General features: G+C 41.6%; 1 protein-coding gene across 2 annotated transcripts in view; it reads right to left on the minus strand.

Moving 5' to 3' along the window:
- The window catches only part of WRN (WRN RecQ like helicase), a 74,060-nt gene that overhangs the window by 48,352 nt on the left and 9,970 nt on the right, over window positions 1-15,738 (minus strand). For both annotated transcript variants that reach the window (XM_048503171.1, XM_048503172.1), the window contains exons 5-10: window positions 14,827-14,975; window positions 13,619-13,768; window positions 8,675-8,747; window positions 7,181-7,295; window positions 5,868-6,261; window positions 3,167-3,247 (exon numbers count right to left, since the gene is read on the minus strand). In XM_048503171.1, the coding sequence (XP_048359128.1) occupies window positions 3,167-3,247; window positions 5,868-6,261; window positions 7,181-7,295; window positions 8,675-8,747; window positions 13,619-13,768; window positions 14,827-14,975 (962 nt within the window). The remainder of the gene's footprint in view (window positions 1-3,166; window positions 3,248-5,867; window positions 6,262-7,180; window positions 7,296-8,674; window positions 8,748-13,618; window positions 13,769-14,826; window positions 14,976-15,738) is intronic.

The raw sequence follows: 15,738 nt of genomic DNA on the forward strand, positions 1-15,738 counted from the left end.
GAACAGTCTCACCTGAATTTTTATGTATCTGCGACCTGTTAAAAAAATAACAGCACGTGCCAAGAAAAGTGGGCAACTGTTTCCTTCTTTTAACTGAATAGGTAGGGAGAGGGGAGGGATGAAACGCCATCTGACACTATGCAGTTCCTGGTTTTATTATTGCTAAGTAGTTGTTTATGTTATGTTTTTATGCTGTTTTTATCACTGTTGTCCACCGCCCTGAGCCCTTAGGGGGAGGGCGGTTTAGAAATCCAATGAATGAATGAATGAATGAATGAATGAATGAATGAATGAATGAATGAATGAATGAATGAATGAATGAATGAATGAATGAATGAATGAATTGCTTTCTAATTCTGTCATCCAGTGTCAGTGCTTCATTAATGGTACATTTTACACTGCTTTTACTGCATCATTTAAAAATTATTAAAAACACCTTTTTCTATTTTTTTAAAGCCTATTCCTGCTCAATCCAACACATTCTAACTTTCTTCCCCAAGAAGCTCTGTTCAATTCTTCCTTGGGAAGCAACATGATGTGGAACTTGCCAGTCTCAACGTATCCTTTCAGCTCTTTCAAGAATCAGGGCCAAGTCATGTCCTTCATATACACAATCACCACAAAATTTTTGTCAACAACTAATACTGTCAACTTGCTGAAATGAAACCAGTCTGGCCAGCAGGTGGATGAAAGGCTGCTGGGGACCCCATGATTTGAACTTTGTAAAAATAAAATGCCCATGAATAAAATATATAATCGGAGAAGGAAGAGATAGCAATGTTAACGCCACCTTACGTTAAATGGGATGAACAAAGATTAATGCTTCTTGAAATAAAGTTGAAGCGCTGAACAGAAGAAACGGATGGTACTAAATTCAGGTCCGTGTATCAATTTCTACCCATGTCAAAGGTCGTCTTGAGGAAACACAGAGAGCAGGTAACAAAGTCAACAGGGAGAAAAACTCTCCTGCTTCAGTTTAACAAAAGAGCTGCCTGCCAGCTCCATAAACAACCATTACTTTTACTTAATTGGAGTGGGGGGAGATAATATAATATAGAAACAGGAAACACATTAAACAGTTCCCCAGGAATCTCTTCTAGATTTGGATAGTAAGTTTGGGAGCCAGAGTTGAGAGTTCAGTTCAGTGTCTGTTGAGGGGAGAGGAAGGGAAGGAGTTTGCAAGCTGATCTGAGACTCCCTACAGGAGAGAAAGGCAGGATATAAATCCAAACACCTCTTCTTCTAGGCAAACTCCTCTTCTTCTTGTAGGGTGTACACCCTGAACTCCTCTTAGAAGTAACAGAAGCATGCTATAGTGCCCGCAACCCAAGGGTACATCCACAAGCACGAAGGAAGAGAGTCCCAGTGAACTCAAAAATTATCTTCAGGAGGAGCAAAGTGGGGTTGGCTCATGTTCTCAGTTCTCGGAAAACAATTTTACTTATGCAGAGAAAAACATTAGTAAAAGAGCAGCTTTAGCAGTGCCGTGGCCTGCTTTATTTCATGATGGCTTGTAACGAAAGCACAGGATAGATGCGTTGGAATGGTCCCATGGGATCAGATCTCAACAACTGAATCGGTCATGACTGGCCAGTGTGAATCACATTCAGCTTATAAATAAGTTTGATTTAACTTCCACTGAAATATTGACAACTATTTTTTTTAATAGAGTATTTCCAGAACAGATAAACCAACCAGACATATTGTAAGTCCCACCCCCCTCCCGTTCCTTCAAGGAGCAGTTTACAGACCCAGGACAGAACATCTCTGGAGTCTCACCTCATTAATTGCATCTGCCTTATTTGAAGCAAATTAGACTGAACCAAGAGACAGATACACTCAGCAACCATATGTTAGCTTGTCAGTTGGCATCATACACTTCGACGGGACTTGCATGCAAGCTGCCAAGAGGTTTAAGTAAAACACAGCTACATTTCAAAGCCACTGTTAATGTTATTAATTAGTATATATTTCATCCTTAATATAATCTGTCTTTCTTCCAGACAGCAGTATACACAGTGTTCCCAAGAGGTCTACCATTTAGGCATTGAACATACCCAGTCCAGCTTAGCTTTAGTAAGGTTGCTACATCATGAGCCTTCAAGACCATATGCTGGCTCAAACCTTTATATTTGATTACAGAAAAAGATGTTGGTATGGTCAACTGAGATGCAGCGGTTGCAGAGGCGTAGCTGGGCCATACTGCACCCAGTGCGCACTCTGCGTTTTCCTGCCCCCCTCCCCCCCACACACAATTACCTTAGTTCAGCCTGAAAGTGAAGGCTGGAAAAAGCAGCCTGTTCACTTGAGGCTGAAAACGGCCTGGTGGGAACTACACTTCCCAGGAGACCTTGGGCCTCGCAAGGTTGTTAGTCTTGTTGTAAGTGTAAATATGTGTCCAAAACCAAAAATAATACAACAGTACCACAAGATATCTTAAGTACATATCCTAACAACACTGATAAAAATCCTGTATAGTACAAAGCAAAGATCTTGTGTAACACAATAAAAGCTAACTGGAACCGGCTGTGTACTGATCTTGTCCAAGCTTCAAGGCTAGCGGAACATAAATGCCATGCGTCTGTGCTTCCAAAATGTACAAAGGTTTGTCAAGGACATTTTGCGGCAGCCAGTTTTCAGAGCAGACTGAAGCCCCTGACAGTTTCAAATTATTGAGTTCAAACAAACTTTTCTATATGTTGTAAACACAGACATATGGAATTTACGTTCCACTAGCCTTGAAACTTGGACAAGACCAGTACACAGCCAGGTTCCAGTTAGTTTAGTGGTCTTTTACTGTATTACACAGGACCTTTGCTTTGCACTACACAGGATTTTTATTGGTGTTATTAGGGTCTGTATTTCAGATAGCTTGTGATACTGTTGTATTGTTGTATACTGTTGTGATACTGTTGTATTGTGATACTGTCGTTTTTGGTTTTGGACACATATTATACTTACAAGACTTCATTTGAAAATAGTCAGCAATTGCTGTGAGCTTTCTTCAGTGCAATCTCTATTGGGTTGATATGACAATTATTCATGACCTCACTCCCTGACGTTTTGTGGTTCACTCTGTCTTCTGCGGCAACCCTACTCAACAGCATATTATTTCAAGCATTCCAAGCATACTTCTTCAGAAAATCAAGACACTGGAGAGACTTACTTTCACCATCTCCATCTCCAATTCATCATCACTTTCAATGGTGCAAGAAGAATGATCTTCCTCCTCTATGAAGCTTAAATCCTGAAAAGAAAATTTCCCAATGAACCGGTTTCCTTACTGCTCCCATCCTCTGATTGTAAGGAAGGAAGATAACTACATCCCATTTTTAAAAAATATAACCAGATTTCACAATTGTTACTTTTAATAGTTCTCCCACATAATAAAGGGATGTGGGGGGAGTTGGAGCCTAAACTAACCCACACAATTTCAACTCAGATTGCAAAGTCACTTTTTACAAAGATTCTTAAAAGAATTACAATTTCAAAAATTACAATTTCTAGAAGTTTTGAAGTGACAGAAAAAAACTATTTGGGGGAATGGAAATATACACAATACTCAAAGAGTTCCGCCAAACCTAAACCAATTTTACTGCTGTAACAGAATGTATCATTTATAACTTACAAAACAGCAATATTTGACATATTTATGGAATTTAAAAGTTACAAATGCCCTAGTTTTATACAAGCAAAATTGCAAAAATACGTAATACTTGAGAAAAAAACGCAAGCTGGTGCACCCTATGCTATCACGCCACATGTACCTTAATTTTTGCTATCTGATTAGAAAGTGTTCCGTTCTTAATGGAGGTTTCAGAGATTCTGGGGCAGTTTGTGCCTCACCTCTTCCTGATCTTTGTTCTCCTTCATGCAAGTTTGGGCAATGAGCTACTTGTGACCCAGTCTTGGGATAAATGTGTCACAGTGGTTTGAGGGAGAGGTCAAAAGCACAACTGAAGACATGCAACTGCTGAGAAGCAATGAAAGCCCTCATGAAGATACCGTGTTTCCCTGAAAATAAGCCCCATCATAATTTTTCAGGATTGTTGGAGGGAGGCTTAAAATATAAGCCCTACTCCAAAAATAAGCAGTACCGATAGTTACAGATCAGGATGGTGTGATCCAGCAGCGTGCTCCCAGCCAATGAGGATGCCGCTTGCATCACACGTGACAGGGAAGCAACAGGGCTGCAAAGAGCCCGCTTCATGAATTGTGAAGGTACCGTATTTCCCCTAAAATAAGCCCTACCCCGAAAATAAGCCCTAATGCATCTTTTGGTGCAAAAATTAATATAAGACCCTGTCTTATTTTCAGGGAAACATGGTATTTCATAGTTTTTTCAGTACTCCCTAAAATTGTGGGGGTTTTCCACATTTTAAAGTTTTTTCCAAGCCTTTATCTTTCTAACTTAGTTTGCTTCCACATGGGCATTTTTAACAACTTTGCTTCCAAACTCGAGCACTGTTATTGGAGAGCATCCACACAGGATCCTCCTCGACCTGTCTTCTTTCCAGTTTTTTGCCTGTCCTCTGGGTGTTGTCTCCCAGTCCTGGCTTACTACAGTCTGTTCTGAAAGAACACAGCCCAAGCATGATAGTGGGCTGTCTGGATGGGAAGGCACACATCAGAACAGGAGGGTCCTGCCCGTATCAACATCACTTTTCTTTCAGCAGCCCATCACAGCTACGATTTTTAGTTCTTTTTAAAAAACCCAATAATTTCTCTAACACTAATGTCATAGCAACTGCTGAAATTTTTGTAAGCCTTCATGAAGCTCGCTGGTGGCAAATCAGGGTGGGGGAAAAAAGCAAAAGAAAATGGTAGTTGTTACAGAGAAATGCACAGAAATCCCTGTGTGGAGGTCTCATTGCCAATGTGAACATCTGTACGTCTGTCATAGCAATTTTTAAAAATTTATTTTACATTGTTTACAGCATATGTTTACAACAGACTAAGGCTCGAGGCCGATTATGTAGCATCAGTCGATGCAATCAATAGGAGATATGTAATAAGCAATGTGTTAGAATGAATCCTCACTATGTGGAAGCAATCCTAAACTAGGCTCTCAGTTGCCTATTCTTAATATGCATAGCTGAAACAATAAATTGTGCAAGGTTCATTTCTAGGAAGCCAAGAGTGCAAAGGCACAAACACAGAAGCTTTTTCTTAATCTCGTGAAACAACAGGGTATCCACTACCTTGTGTGGTGAAAAGTGACATCAAGTCAGAGCCTACTTATAGGAACCCCATAGTGTTTTAAAGGCAAGAGATAGTTTGCCACTGTCTGGCTCTGCACAGCAACCTTAGCCTTTACCGGAGGTCTCCCATCCAAGTACTAACCACATCATACCCTACTTAACTTCTGAGTTCTGATGAGATCAGGCTGGAAATGGGCCATCCAGCTCAGAATTATTTGAATCAGTTTAAGCCTAATTTTGTGCTCCAACAACTTCATGCAAAATTGAACACAGGATCACTGGTGCAAGGGAACACCCTAGTTCTCTACTCCCACTGCTAGAAGCTGGCTCAGAACCTGGGACCAGAGTAGCCATAACTTTACTGCTCTAGGAAAGGGCACTCTGGCACCACACCAGTGCCACCCAAGTGGAATTTGCAGGCAGACAGATGGAAAATGCCTGCAGCCCTAACAGGTGAACCTAATGGCCATGGACTCAGTATCCTCAAGGCTGACTTGGAACACTAAAATTACCCAGAATTTCTAGAGGCAGGCAGACCCTGCTTGCTCACTCTTGGTGCTGCTTTAGCAGTGCTGAACACTGAAGAAGCCTGGACTGAGCCAAGCTGTTGGCAGAGCAAACAACATTGCGTTCCCAACTAAGTTCATTATCCCTGCAGAATTTTACCTCCGATGTATAAGCTGTTTCATTTAGCAGCTCTTCTTGGGCCTGACGCTCCAGCATCTGAAGTTCATACTCCGTTATGTCCAGTGACATTAGGCAGTTTCTTTCTGCAGTTTCTTTCGGGTTTCTAACAGAAGCAAAGTCCACTTGTTTATCCATATTAAGATCTCTTTCTGTCCAGGTTTCTTTTTGGACACCAGATAGTTTATGATCTGTAGAGTCACTGACATTGCATATAGCCTTTGAATCCAATCCAGTGGCTTCCATTTTTCTTTCTTCACATGTTGTTCCTGATTCTGCAATGTTTCTCAATTCTGTTCGGCAACTGGACTCAACAGCAAACACTTGCCTTAAGTCCTCAATGCTTTCTGATATACTGGTCAAATTTTCTGCAGCTCTGGGGAAGAAGTATCAAAGCAGAAGAAAAAAGTTCAAAAATATTCTTGATGCATATAACTGCTAATTTATACTGGGGGTGAAAAGTGCTGTCAAGTCACAGACAACTTATAGTGACCCTATAAAGTTTTCAAGGCAAGAGATGAACAGAGGTGGTTTGCCATCACCTGGCTATGCGCAGCAACCCTAGACTTCATTGGTGACCTCCCATCTAAGTACTAACCTATTCATTCAACCATTTGCTGAGAACGAATGATGAATTCTCTTCTGGCTAAGATTCAAAGAGCCATGTGCAGCCATTAACAAGTACAACATACAGCAATGTACCCACTTCCAGTTATTGTTCTCCGTACTGCATCCAAGATAGGTCAAGAGATCTCCTGAGGGACTTTTCAAAGACTGTAGGTGGAACCAAGGCCTCTGAAACCTTAGTGCAGGCAAGAAAGGCATGCACCTGGCTCATCTTATCTAAAGAATTATAGGCAGCAAGAAAAGAGGGAGGCCCAACGTGAACTGGATTAAATCTATAACAGAAGCCAAGGCCCTCAGTTTGCAAGACCTAAGCAAGGCTAGGACCTGTTGAAGGACTTTGATTAATAGGGTCACCATGGGTCAGAAGTGACTTTGACAGCATTTAACACCCATGCACACAAACACATAAAGATGTAGATGTTATAGATCTATCATGCTACTATCAACACCACCCCCTGGCATGAAGAGCCCTCTGCCAGCAGAAAAACCTCTTGAATTGCCAGAAGGCACTTTGCCTTGAAGGAAGCTGTTGCCAGAATTAATCAGTAGGATCAAGGCCAATGCACTGAATTATACATGTACTGGATATTAGATAGCAATAAAGGAACACAGACCTTTGACTTGTATTTAATAGATTAAAAGGAAATAAAAAACCAAACACAAGTAACCTTTGAACATTGATAGGTTGTCCAAAAGAGTCTGGAACCTGATGAGCCAAATGCATCATCTCTTCTGATAAAGAGGTTAATTTCTTCTTTATGTCATTCTGCACAAGTATCTCATCTGTTAAAAAAAATCAAGATAAGTGAAGCTTTAAAAAAAAACCACAACTCACAGTGCTCTGTCCTAGATACCAGGCACTGAAATATGAGAAAATTCATGATTTCAATAGTTATTAGCTTACTATGCTTCCTCTTCAGCTTTAGACTTGATTACACAAATAGGGATATTTAGATAGTAGTTGTTAAGGTAGTTTACTCTTCTGAGCCTTTTTCCACAGACAGAATAACCTGACATGTTTTACACATACCTCATGTTCATCATCTTCATCCATTTGTCGTCTGCTATTTCCTTACTATGAACTCCAAACACCACTACCTCCAAACAATAGTTACCATTACAATTAACAATCATAACAATGTGCAGTAGCTACCACTGTGTTATCTTGCTACAGTGAACTCTACATGGAGCTACCTCAAAAAAGTGCTCAAAACTAAAGCAGGTCTGAAATACAACTACTGTTCAAAAGGGATCATACAGCACCTATCCGGAAAAGTCTGTGTAAATGCCCAAAGCTCAGTTCAGAGTGATGGTGTTGACATGGCTTGGTTAAAGGGTATCTGAAGGAGTACCTACTCCTGAATGCTCGTTGTGCTCTCAGATGCCCAAATAAGGCCTTCCTGTCTCAGAAAAAAAAACTGGCAATAGTATGCCTTCTATTTAGAAGTCCACTGTCAAAGGAAATCCCTACCCTAGAGAGGCTGGATCCCTCCTGATGCCTGGAAGACAGAATCCAATACATCTGAAAGAGCCCTGAGCTCCATGGATCTACTGTCCTGAGCAAGAGGCGGCGGCACCAGGCAGGCGGCGGCTGCCATTTCTCCACTGCCTGCTCCGTTGGGCGGTGGGGAAATGGCAGCCACCGCCTGTCCCAACGCTGCTGCTTCCCGCAGCGCCTGGGACAAGCCGGCTCAGATGTCCCCGTTAGCGCTTCGCCTCTGGTTTACAAGTTCCTTTCCCTTCCTCTCCCTACAACAGACACCTTGTGAGGTAGGTGGAACTGAGAGGGTTCCAAGAGGACTGTGACTGGCCCAAGATCACCCAGCAGGAATGTAGGAGTGCGGAAACGCATTTGGTTCACCAGATAAGCCTCCACCACTCGGGTGGAGGAGTGAGGAATCAAACCCAGTTCTCCAGATTACAATCCACCTGCTCTTAACCACTATCCTACACTGGCTCTTATAAAACATCCAGCTACAAAGTACTGGTGTGGGAGAAACACAACAACTCATGTAAGCCTTCCTGCAGCCTAAGGAGCCTTCCTCTAACTTCTGCCAGGCCATCATGAGCACATGTTAAGGAAAAAAAACCCATAGAAACACCACATAAGATGGTGATAAAGGTAGAATATATTTCTACTTTCCATGGTATAAATGGCTCACCTCCTTCAAGAACAAGCCGCATCTGCTTAAGACTTTTCATACTTGCCATTTTTTGAAAAATGAGGAAGCCAGCCTATAACAATACAAAGAAAACAAAACTCTATTCCATAAAATTAATTAGGGTCAGAAGTTAATGTAAATAGAGGGCTACAACAATAAATGAGCAAAAAACCAGAACTGTGGTATTAGTTATTGTCAGAAGCAGAGTAAATCTGATTTAAAATAAATTGATTTAAATCACAATTTAAATCACTAGGCTAGATATAAATCACGGTTTTCTACATAAAGACTCTTTCTTGCTAGCATCTTAATATTTCATTTATAGGCTTCATTTTTAGAACAACTTTGCAGATTAATTTTACAGTTACATTACAAATATATAGATAGTTCACCTCATAATAATTTCATATTTATCTCCAGATTCACTTGGGCCACCAGGCTTTGCATTTCTTTGTTGCAATGTCGGCATTTTGATACATCATTAAAATATTCCCAAACTGGGTCTCTCTTAATTATAGATTTTCTCCTCCAGGAGGAGAACACCACAGTAATACACACAAAGATCCCAAGACTGGTGGAGTATTCTGCTCAAAAGGTTTCACTTTCATTTTCGCTTGCCCCTCCCTTCTCACACCCAGCTCCTTCTGCAGATCTATAACACCCCCAAAAAATTTATTCATTGAACTTCGTGAAACTTAGCACTTCAGAGGTAAGGGGCTGATTCTGTGTACACAGATTTGCTTTAATTAAAGGCATGTTAAGATTTGCTGTGTACATAGAATCCCAATGGGAGTAAGGTCTTTTTCTCAACTCTGTATGTTTATTTTATAACATTTTTGCTGTGAAGAAGAGGTGTGTAATTTCTGCAGACACAAATTCAGTTTTGAGAATGGCAAAACCAAGCATCTGTGACAAGCTTTTCTACATAGAAAAATTGGCCAAAACAATCTTACAGAAACCTCTGGAAGAGCGTGACATTGTGAATGGATTACTGGAATTCACTTATCAAAAAATTTAAACATTGCATGAATACATAGTCCCTTGGTACATAATTAAAAACTAATCCTTATTTCATGATGAACCTCCTTTGGGCTACAATGTGTCTTAGGTAGAAAATTACTAACTTTAGATAATTTTTTCCTCCAAAAGCATTTTACTGAAAAAACTATTTAAATTTTAAAATCCATTTTTTAAATTTGATTTTTGCTTATCCTGATCAGAAGTCTTTTTTTAAAAAAATAGGGCACCATTAATTCATTGCACATCCACCAAGTCTCTATACTTTACTTAGTGTCTGTACAGCTGACTTTGCACGCCACCTGTATGAACCAAGAGCTACTGTATTCATAGAATTTTAGGGACCTGATCATCGACTAGTTTATAATGGGAGCCTTGTATTGGGAGGTCTTGTATACAGCAAGGACCTACATAGATGGTTCTAGCCACTGACTCATTCCTACACAAGTGGAGACACAGGCAAAGGGTTTTCTAATTCCATCTCACTCAGTGTGGCTTTGGCAGGGCCTTTCTGCAGATGCACCCATGTAGTGGTATCATCCCCGTGTAACTAAAACGTGCAACTAAAGTGTACAAGGGGAGAAGTTCAACAGAACCTCTGCTGCCATTCATGCTGGGAAGAAGGGGTTAAATTACCTATATGTTGAATCCCAGGTCAGCTTAAACATCAACCAGCAGCAACATGGAATCAAACCAGGTCACCAGGGGTACCAGCACTACATTAAGACGACGAATTGGATTTATATTCCCCCGTTCCTCTCCTGTAAGGAGACTCAAAGGGGCTTACAAACTCCTTCTCCCCTCACAACAAACACCCTGTGAGGTAGGTGGGGCTGAGAGAGCTCCGAAGAACCGTGACTCGCCCAAGTCACCCAGTTGGCATGTGTTGGAGTGCGCAAGCTAATCTGAATTCCCCAGATAAGCCTCCACAGCTCAGGTGGCAGAGCAGGGAATCAAACCCAGTTACTCCAGATTAGAGTACACCTCCTCTTAACCACTGCACCACGCATTACAAGGCAGTGTTACAGGGCAATGTTCTTAACAATGGATGCCTGTCACATCAACACCTCATACACAGATGCTAGTGACCCAGTTTAGATCTCACAGTACCCATGGGGCTAATATTCAGTGACTCCCAATTGCACCATTAAACAATCTTCAGAGCAGGGTGAATTCTAGAGTATGTAGGCTATCTTGGGACCAGGACTATCCTAGGGAACTAGTTTGAGCTCCAGGATTCCAGCTGTCCATCGCTTCAAAACCCTTTCATTCATTTATTATATTTTTAACCCTCCCTTTCTGATTAAAGCCAGGCTCAGGGCATCTAGAAGTATAAAAGTACTGCAATTAAAGCCAGACATAACATGCCTTTAATTAAAACATTAAATTGTTAATAAACAATAACAGTGCCCTGGTCATGGGTCCCAGATGATGTTATGATTTTTGATTTGTAGCCAGCGTGGTTCCCCCAGGTTCATCTGCAGCATAACTACAGAGCCACATCAAACCCTGTTTCCACCTACATCTTGTTTTGTTCTGTCTCTGTCACAATGTATGCAATGTATGCAATTCATGAAAGGAACATCTGCTGGCTATTTCAACTGGCTGTTCTACAGCAAATCGCCAGGCTGGAGTGTCCCATACTGCGTCCAAATTGCAAGCTAAAGAATACAGTCATAATCAGAAGCCCTATACAAAAGGCTATTTCTAAACATAACACAGCATGAATTTCAGAAGCCATTTTCCATATTATGCTTCTTAATGCATACACAGGTGGTAGAAGCAGTTGTATGATCTTGCCTTAATGTATACACAGGTGGTAGAAGCAGTTGTTCATCTTGCCTTACACAATTCTAGGTCTACAATTTTCACTTGATTAATCAATTAGATCAAACAATTAAAACCTTTTGATCAATTAAACGGTGATCCAGATTGCAATGCATTTCCATTAATTCACTGCAGCAACCACAGAACCACAGCAATTGAATGCAAAAAATTATCACAATACATACAACACATTTCCCGACATGTAGTTTTTGATATTTGAAAAATTCACAATAATGGAAAAGCCATTTCCCCTTCCTCCACATACACTATCTTCTTCAGACATTGCCTCCTAGTACACTTAGCACACTTGATCTAAAATCAAACATGCTTTTTCTCCAAAAATATAGCTTTATCAATATGCAAATTTTGCATATTGATTCAATACATGAAAATGCATCCTACTTACTCAACTTACAGCCCCATACCGGAGGGTGGGGGTGGCAAAAGGGCTTGGGGGAATGGCACAGCCATGTGCTGGTGCCTTTGCCCTCCCCAGGGCACTTATCCAGCGGGAGGCAGACGCACCAGTGGCCAGCTGCCCCTCAGCCATGCCACCACAAAAGCCAGAAGTTTTGGCCATGGTGTAGCTGTGCTGATGCCTGGAATGGATGCCACTGTGAATGGGACCAGTAACTGCCTTGGGGAGGGCAAAGACATACCTCTGAAGAAGCCAGCCATAGATGCAGGGGAAACGTTAGGAGCGAAAACTACCAGGCCTTGGCCAAGCAGCCCAGAAAACTCACAACAGCCAGTTGATTCCACCTGTGTAACCCATGGCAACCCCAGTCTTCCTTGGTGGTCTCCTATCCAAGTACCAGCTGTGGCTAATCCCGCTTAGCTTTTGATGAGACTGGGCTAATCGGGGCCATTCAGGAATTTTTGATGAATTTAGGTTACAAAGGAAGTGTTCTGAGTGAGGAGTTGTACCCACGTTGCCTAGTCCAACACTAACCACCACACAGGTTCTCAAACGTGAAACTCAGCGGCCTTAGCAATCTCCTCTGAAATGGCCAATGTGATTCAGTTGACCACTGTTCCATCTAAATTACTGAACAATCATGAGGATGAAGAAACAGTGCAGGGACTCAAGATCAGTCATGCCACAATGTCTCCCATTTCAAATATGGAGCGTGTGTGTGCACACAGACAATCTGCACTGAAAGACAGTGGGAGGAAGGGCCTTTGGTCAATGGAAAAGGAAACTCGAATGATGTAATTTTTTAGGAAGGAAGTCACTGGAAGGCAAATAGCAATATGTGGAAAAGGGACCACCAACTTGAAAGACTTTTAGAGGGGAGTAGACAAGTTCATAGAGAACAGGTTTATCAATGGCTCCTAGTAATGACAGAAAGCTACTCCCTCCAGTGCCAGAGGTAGTATGCCTCTTTATGTCAGATGCTGGAGAGCATGAGCAGGAGGATGCTGTTGGAGTCATCCAGCTTATGGGCTTCACAGAGGCAGCTGGTTGCCTGCTGTGTGAACAGAATGCTGCTCTTCTTGATGGGCCTTTCGTCTGATCCAGCATGGCTCTTCTTACGGGCCTAAGAAAGTGGACATTGTGACCTGCAAGTAGCTGAACAGGCCCGACCCAAACAGGCTGGCATCCAGACCAACACTGGTACCACTTAAAGAAATTTGGCAAGTGTGGAAAGGTAGTACACTTGGGTTGGAGAAGAAGAGGTATTTGTAGAGACTTATCTACTGATTCTACCGTTGGTCCCCTTAACTGAGGTTTTGTTGCAAGATTATTATTGTGCCCTGAGCATCAACTGGATGGACAATCTAGACTTCCAAACTAAGCAAGTCTGATACCCCTGGAACAACGTATCTGGTAGTTTCCTGTTTTGTTGTGTGTGTGTGTGTGTTTGTTTTTAAAAAAACAGGCGTGTTAAGATACCAGCAAAGTTCAAGACATAATATTCAGCCCCTTGTTCCATTCTCCTGATTTCACAGTTCTGGGATACAGGCTTACATAAAAGACAGGCTGCTGCTCTAAAGAGTCAGAACACATCAGCTGCATCAAGAAACAAAGCAGGCTTGCAAATTGCACATCACTAGATGTATCCCAGGGAAAAAACAAAGGATTTTTCTTGTACGTACATAAGCATCAGTAGCTGCATACAGCCTCTGTTCCTCCGTGAGCGGAAATTGTTCCCAATTACCACAGCGGATCAAATTGTCTTTCAGAAGCTGTTTGTGGAATAGATGTTTAACAAGGTTGTTCAGGCTCCAGATTTCCTTACATTTTAGCTAAAAATAAAATTGCCACAGTTAAGTACAAACTATTTCTGAAACTATATCAGTGAACCAGTTTGTGTGAAGGTGTCTACAACTGGAGGGATGGAATTACTCCAAATTCATTGATAAAAGGTTGCTTTAGAATGGGGTTTAACAGCACAAATTGAATTTTTAAGTGGAGTTTAACTGGAGCAGTCTCCTGTGAAATGCTTTTATGTACAAGACCTCCATATTTAAATTATTTAAATAACGTTTCCAGGCTCTACTTCCAGCTCAAAGACTTCCAAGACAGCAGCTCACAAAAAATATTTAAAAGAACACATCAACAATGATAAAACCAGTTTTATAAGTAGATCAAGATGCAGCAGGTAGCAAAATGAATACATACATGTATTATCTGTCTGAGAACCATTAGATGAATACACTCATAATTCTGGGGTCCACTGGTAAATGATTTGGAGCAAGGTATAACAATGACTCCGAAGGGACAAGAAAGCTCACTCCAGATTTTGGACAAGTTAAATTTTCAGATGATATGAACCAATCTCCATCTTACCTAATTTTTATAGCTTTCACTGTCTGGGAAATTAATTCACTTACACTGGGCTGGTCTGAGGCCAGCTCCATAGTACACAAAACAGCTTTTGAAATGTTCCTGCATATTGACAGGATATTCATGCTCCCTATTATCTTCTTCAAACCAATTCATAGCACCCCTATTGGCAATACAACAATCAACTGAGCTGGGACTGTATCTAGGGATGATGTAAAACAGCAATATAAGAACATTAAAATCACAAAATAAATCAAGAAAAGCTTCATTGTCTCATGGAAATTAGAAGCCTGATAAGCAGACACAAAGGTGAAAGAGCCAGAAGCATAGGGCTCTGTAAAATAATAAAAAATAACCATGAACAATCTCATCATAGTATATTTATTTTTTCTTTTATCATAAATTTCATTTTAAATGTAATATATTAGTTGATGAAGGAGAATCAGTTAACAAGGCTCTGTTCCCCACAGAGCTGACCTCCTATGAATTCTCTGTTGAACCAAGGATGAATTATTACCTTCTCATTTGCTAGGTCAGCCAACTCAACAGTGCTTTCTAATCGGATTTCAAAATCACGCATCAGCTTCCATTTATCTCCTTCAATGCCAACACCAGTTTTTTTAATACTTTTATCTTCAAGCAGCCTTTTCAGTCCCAGAGGAAAGCCTGAAAGAGATTCAGAACACACAAACCATTAATTTAGTTGAGAAGTGAATGATCCATCTATTTTATGTAAGTATAAGCTGTTATGTAAGTATAAGTATAAGGAGCAGTTTAGTATAGCCCAATCTCATCACATCTCGGAAGCTAAGCTATCTGGTACTTGGAAGGAAGACTTCCAAGGAAGACTGTGAGGGGGCAGGCAATGGCAAACTACCTCTGCATAACCAGTTGAAAATTCCACCAGAGGTCACTATAAGTCAACTATGAGCTGATGGTACTTTAAACACACAGGCTGTTTGTTTTAGTTTACTGTAAACCAACTGTGTCCATTGTAAACAAATTATTCACATGAAATAAACATAATACAATCGCCAATCCAGCACCCACCAAACCCCTGTCCCAGTCTGGCCTGGCAAGGCACCTGCGGTCTTGCCAGTCCAGGCACCCACCCCACGCTGCCCTCGATCTGGCCTCCTTATGCAGAGGGAGAAGGAGGAGCGGGAGAGGGAGCGGCGGCATGCAAGGGAAGGGGAGGGAGGGAGTAAGGGGTGGCATGCAAGGGAGGGGTCCCAGCACCTGGACATGGCCCACCCACCCTAGTGGAGGGAGGGGGAGGGGTGGCATGCAAGGGAAGGGGAGGGAGGGGGCCCAGCATCTGGACATGGCCCATCCACCCTAGCAGAGGGAGGGGAAGGGGAGGAAGGGTGGCATGCAAGGGGAGGGAAGGGGTGGCATGCAAGGGAGGGCGAGGGTGCAGGCAAGGGAA

The sequence above is a fragment of the Sphaerodactylus townsendi genome, linkage group LG07 (genome assembly GCF_021028975.2).
Source record: "Sphaerodactylus townsendi isolate TG3544 linkage group LG07, MPM_Stown_v2.3, whole genome shotgun sequence".
NCBI lineage: Eukaryota > Metazoa > Chordata > Lepidosauria > Squamata > Sphaerodactylidae > Sphaerodactylus > Sphaerodactylus townsendi.